At 41.0% G+C, this 5,000-nt stretch overlaps 1 protein-coding gene across 5 annotated transcripts in view; it reads right to left on the reverse strand.

The window, feature by feature from the left end:
• The window catches only part of LOC138058928 (3'-5' exoribonuclease HELZ2-like), a 72,201-nt gene that overhangs the window by 32,482 nt on the left and 34,719 nt on the right, over window positions 1–5,000 (reverse strand). For all 5 annotated transcript variants that reach the window (XM_068904391.1, XM_068904390.1, XM_068904388.1 and 2 more), the window contains 3 exons: window positions 3,064–3,183; window positions 2,035–2,600; window positions 867–1,314 (listed from right to left, as the gene is read on the reverse strand). In XM_068904391.1, the coding sequence (XP_068760492.1) occupies window positions 867–1,314; window positions 2,035–2,600; window positions 3,064–3,183 (1,134 nt within the window). The remainder of the gene's footprint in view (window positions 1–866; window positions 1,315–2,034; window positions 2,601–3,063; window positions 3,184–5,000) is intronic.

Below are 5,000 nucleotides of genomic sequence, written 5' to 3' on the forward strand. Positions count from 1 at the left end.
TAGCGCGATGGTTGCTAACAAAATTGTAACCCTCAAAGCTTAAGTCATTAACATTACTTTCTTTGACCCATGTCTCAGTTATGGCAAGAACTGAAAACTTATGATTTATATTGGCTAGTGAGTGGGCAAGGGCATCTTGGTTTTTAACTAGGCTGCGAGCATTTAAATGATTCAGAAACGTTGAATTTACTAGTAAGCGAAACTGGAATATTCGGATGAAATCGGAGTCCTCCTTTTTGGGGAGTTAAGTAGACCTACGCCCTGGGGTTGTCAAAGAAATTCGGATGTCTTTGACAAACCCAGGGCGTAGGTCTACTTAACTCCCCAAAAAGGAGGACTCCGATTTCATCCGAATATTCCGGTTTCGCTTACTAGTAAATTCAACGTTTCTGAATCATTTATCCTCACGTTCAGTCCGAGCTGTACCTAGGGACTCAAAACGCTGCGCTGCTGCAGCTCTAAGGAGTAGATTATGGATTTACTAAGCAATTTCCAGAAGCGCCCTAGTTTAGTTGCCTAGTCTCCTTCAGCTTAGAAGTCAGTAGAGCACCCAAACAATCCTGCTGGAGGGCATCGTTTCACAAATGCAAACCTTAATCATCACTTACGAACGGTTTCACCGTATTTCAAGTTAAACTACTTTAACCCATTCACGCCAAGAGCACCACCAAGTGGCGAGTAAAATCGTCCGGCGTTAGCCAGACAAAGTAAAATCTGCAAGTCTCCACTCTCAGGAGGGAAAGTTTAGTTAAACGGGGCAGTTTTTGAGTGGACCTAGTTGTTGTTCACCCATTTACACTTATACAACGCCCGAATTGACGAGTAAAATCTTTCGACAGAGTAAAATCTATGACTTGTTAAGTTACCTCGTGTGTCACCTGCCATGTACTTGGTTTTGGAAACAATAGGTTTCGTTGGGTAAGACCCAGCTTGTCAATTGCAGCATGCATTTCACAGAGGGGCTGTCGATTGAGCTGAAACTGTACGTCAACCAGGATTTTTTCACCGTCATTGTTCAGCTGAAGCTCAGAACAGATCCGGGACGACAATTTCAATACTACAGTTTTTCCTGTGATGTCTGCCCTTTCAACGAGTGCCTCGCACACCTTGGAAGAATTACTGCTTGCCAATCTAAGCCAAGCAGTCTGAATATTTCGGATGAGGAGTCGACCAGCGGCATAATCAGGTTGGGGGGCTCCATTCTCCTCGAAAGTGAGAACTCCAAATAATTCCCCTTTTTCAGCAAAAATCATTTCAGATCTTTTGCCACGCACACTTTTCTTAGTTTGCAATGGGACACTGCGAAGAATAAACCTGAGAAACAAAATTTTTGAAATCATGTACGAAATAAATCAGAACATTTCTTTTCAGTGTAGAAAACAAACGATCGTAGATGTTTTTCTCCATCTTAGAATCAAGTAACATTCGAGACTCCCTCTTTTAATCGGCGTCTTGGGTTTCAAAATCCGTTCCTTTTGCACTTCCATTCGAGGAAGCACAAAGTTATCATCTTGTCTCTTTGTCAAGTGTTATCCTCTGAAATAAAGTGGTGATGATGATAATGATGATAATGATGTTGATACAAGAGTAAATTAGATAAAGGCGTTCTTTTGGCATGGGTGCGCTCCCCAGCACAGTCACAAATGACTATATTTTTAGAATACCCATTCCCGTGAAAATTCGTTGTTGTCCCTGAAAAAAACATGTCAGAAGCCGTAACGCGCGACATTGCTTCTCCTGATTGGTTATATTGGCGACCCTTTGTTTGTCTTCACGCGCTATAAAAATAAATCCATTTGTGACTGTTCTGGGGTAAGACTGCAAATTGATAGAGAAACGCTCCTACCTAATTCACTCTTGCTTGATAATGGTGATGACGATGATGATGTCCTAATTGATAACGACGTGGATAATTAATAATAATTTTAACCATCCTAGTCTGGAAACAATGATTGGACCAAAAGAAGACGTGGCCTTGGTTTCAACTAACTAGGCAAATTGCACAAAACTAGTGTCAAGACATTTAACATTTACCTTGAAATGGCTTTTTTCATGAAGATTTCTTCCGTAAAAAGTAGTTGATGCATTGCCCTCTGGTAGTTTTCCTCGGTAAGGTTGACTTCAACAACTTGTGCTGAAACCACGTTTTCGATCCTGGAAGGCAGTTGATAGGTGGTTTCTTCAACTGACGCAGCGACTCTAGAGGACACCACAACCTCCACAGATGTCTCCGTCCAAACCTCTGGATCTAGTTTGAGTTCTTCACGAGTAGCTGAAATTGTGTCTAAGGTGTCCTTGTGAGCTACATCAACGTTGAAACCGTGCAACAAGTAAGGTTTTTTCGTCCCAAAATCAAACCTAAGGCACTGAGTAAACGTCCGATTTGGGATGGAGACTTTAGTTTCAAAGAGAACGGAAACTTCAATCTTCACTTGTCCTGATGTCACTCCCAGATCAGGTAGGGTGCACGACCAGCGTTCGTTCGGCTTCACAAAAACATCACGCTCGCCGTTTAAACAACCACTGACTCTAGTCAGTCGATAGCAGTTGTGATAGCGATGGGTGAGATCTACTCCTCTTAGCATGCCCACATCACGTATCTATAAGACACCAAAAACCACCCCTTGTGTTAGGAAAGTTGCAGGGATTAGAAATGAGATTAGGCAGCTGTCTTCCGTTAAATGAATGAATCCAATTGTATCTCTCAGACAGTACGTCTAGACGGGTGCTATGATTGGCCAATCATAGCGAACCATATTGTACAGTTCGACAAGCTCAATTTGTTGCTCAATTCAAACGTCCAGGGTTACAAATATCTCAAGAGGTTTTTATTTCACAGGAAAATGTTACGTTTTGTTCATTAACAGTCAAATTACCAATTCCGTTTCCTTCGAAAACTAAAGGTCTTGTTTTTATGAAGTGTTTTATCCATAGAATGTCCTGAATTGTCACTCACTATAGTTTTTTTTAACGGTTGTTTTTGTCATACTTTGTTTACGCAGTTTCAGTGGACCAGGTGTGCCAATAAAAGACTATACAACAAAAAGTGAATGCGCAACCTACCTCAAACGTGAGAGTAACTGTCCATTCATATTTGTCGCCTTTGTGAACACAACGAGGAATAATTTGCACTGCAGAAGGTTTATCACTTGAAATTTGTACACCAGGGAGACTGTAGACCATCTAAAGAAAGAGATGAACGAAAATACAGCAAAAAAAAGAGAATTAATGTGCCCCTAACCACACTTACGTCCACATATCCAAGCAATGAGATACAAGCCCAATTTTGACATTCAACACGAAGTGCCCCTTTAAGTCAAAGCATTTGTTACCTATTAAGGGTAACCAGGTGATCTGGTGACGTAATTTGGGGGACTGGGAAGAAACATGTTAACGCCGTATCCCATAACCGCACGCGGCCTTAGGTGTTGTTTCCAAACTTGCTACAGTATTTCCATCGCCAAAACTCAACAGATCATTCCGTGTCTATAACATTTCCTGTTACTGAATGAACATTCAAGTAGAACCGACGAGCTCTAACCTCGCCTCTGCCATGTTGAATTCGAGAATAAGGCCGCGCACGGTTGTGGGATTCGGCGTTAAAATTGTTCTCCCCAGTCTTCCGAATTACGTCACCAGATCACCTGGAATGGTTAGCGTAATTTTTAGCTTAGGGTAAATACAGCAGTTTATCCTTACTTGAGGAGTACCATTTGGGGACACTCTGTTGCGTTAATTGTCTGTATTCCGAGACAGGAGTGGTGCTGAAGGGGACACTTTTGGTGAAGCCTATTGAAATCCGCATGCAACTAATTACTTGTATTTCTGAACATATAGCTGCCTAACCAGGAGCACTAACAGCAAATATTTTTCTTTGCTGAGATAAATATATTCAGCGATGGCAAAAAATTCCAATTTTGTTTTTTCTGCCCCATGAAATTAAACAAAATCAGGTGCCGTTTGTCCAACTGTCGCAGAGGCTAGTCAGGTATATGGGTCAATTCTTGAGATAACGCTACAAACAGCTTTGCAACGCTAAAAATCTCTCAGAACTGGCGTGCAAAACAGCTTGTGACGTCATGTCAGAGACTGACCCATGCTTCTCACTAGCTCGGCCGTGGGGAAAAACGAATGCTACTTTTGTCAACATGCCGCATTTCATGCGGCATTTTGGAAGCGAAATCGCAACCACTTAATGTCTTATGGGGCTGATATTTCACCTTTGCAGAATTAAAACTTTTGAGGTTAGAGGCATTCAAATAATTTAACTTCTTTTTGGTTCTATGTTGGGTAAACGAATCGCTAGAATGCCAGACCAGGTGATTGAGAAAAATGACATGTCGAAAAAAGTTTCTCTATCCTTTGAAGATACCCTTTTCGTAAAGAGTCGATCATCATTGAAATACTTAGTCGACCTTCATTGAAGTTTTATTTCTTCGTAGTCAACTGTATGTGGTGAACAGTAAAGAGTTCACTTCAACATAAACTCTCTGCTGACAAGGATTAATTCAAAGGAAAGGAAAGGAACTTTATTTGAGTGCCTAGCCTTTTAGCGCTGAGGCACTAATTGGGGACACTGTAAAATGAAATCAACAAATCAACGCAAATCAAATGAATGTGAAAAGGACAGTTTTCCTCAAGTTGTGGAATCTTCCGCTCTGGTCACGAACACTGATGCTCTTTAGGACATCAGTTCTGCTGGGTTAAAACTATTTCTAATTTCATGACAGAGGCTCGTGCTGCGTGAATCATAAGCCTTCTGTGATTGTGATTGCAGTTCTAATAAAACCTTTGAGTCTTAGCAATGCTGAATATATCAGCTGTCTAGTCTTGCTCTGATGATTGTAAAATAAGTCTTAGCCATAGCGGAACTGTGCTTGCCTATCTAAATCCACCTCCAAAATACAAATAAAAAGTTTTGAGAAAAAGAGATTTTTGTACGGTGTTGGCTGCGTAATAGTAATGGAAAAAAATTATTTTGACACGGTGTTTACGTATTT

Source organism: Montipora capricornis, chromosome 8, assembly GCF_036669925.1.
Source record: "Montipora capricornis isolate CH-2021 chromosome 8, ASM3666992v2, whole genome shotgun sequence".
In the NCBI taxonomy this organism is placed as follows: Eukaryota; Metazoa; Cnidaria; class Anthozoa; order Scleractinia; family Acroporidae; genus Montipora; species Montipora capricornis.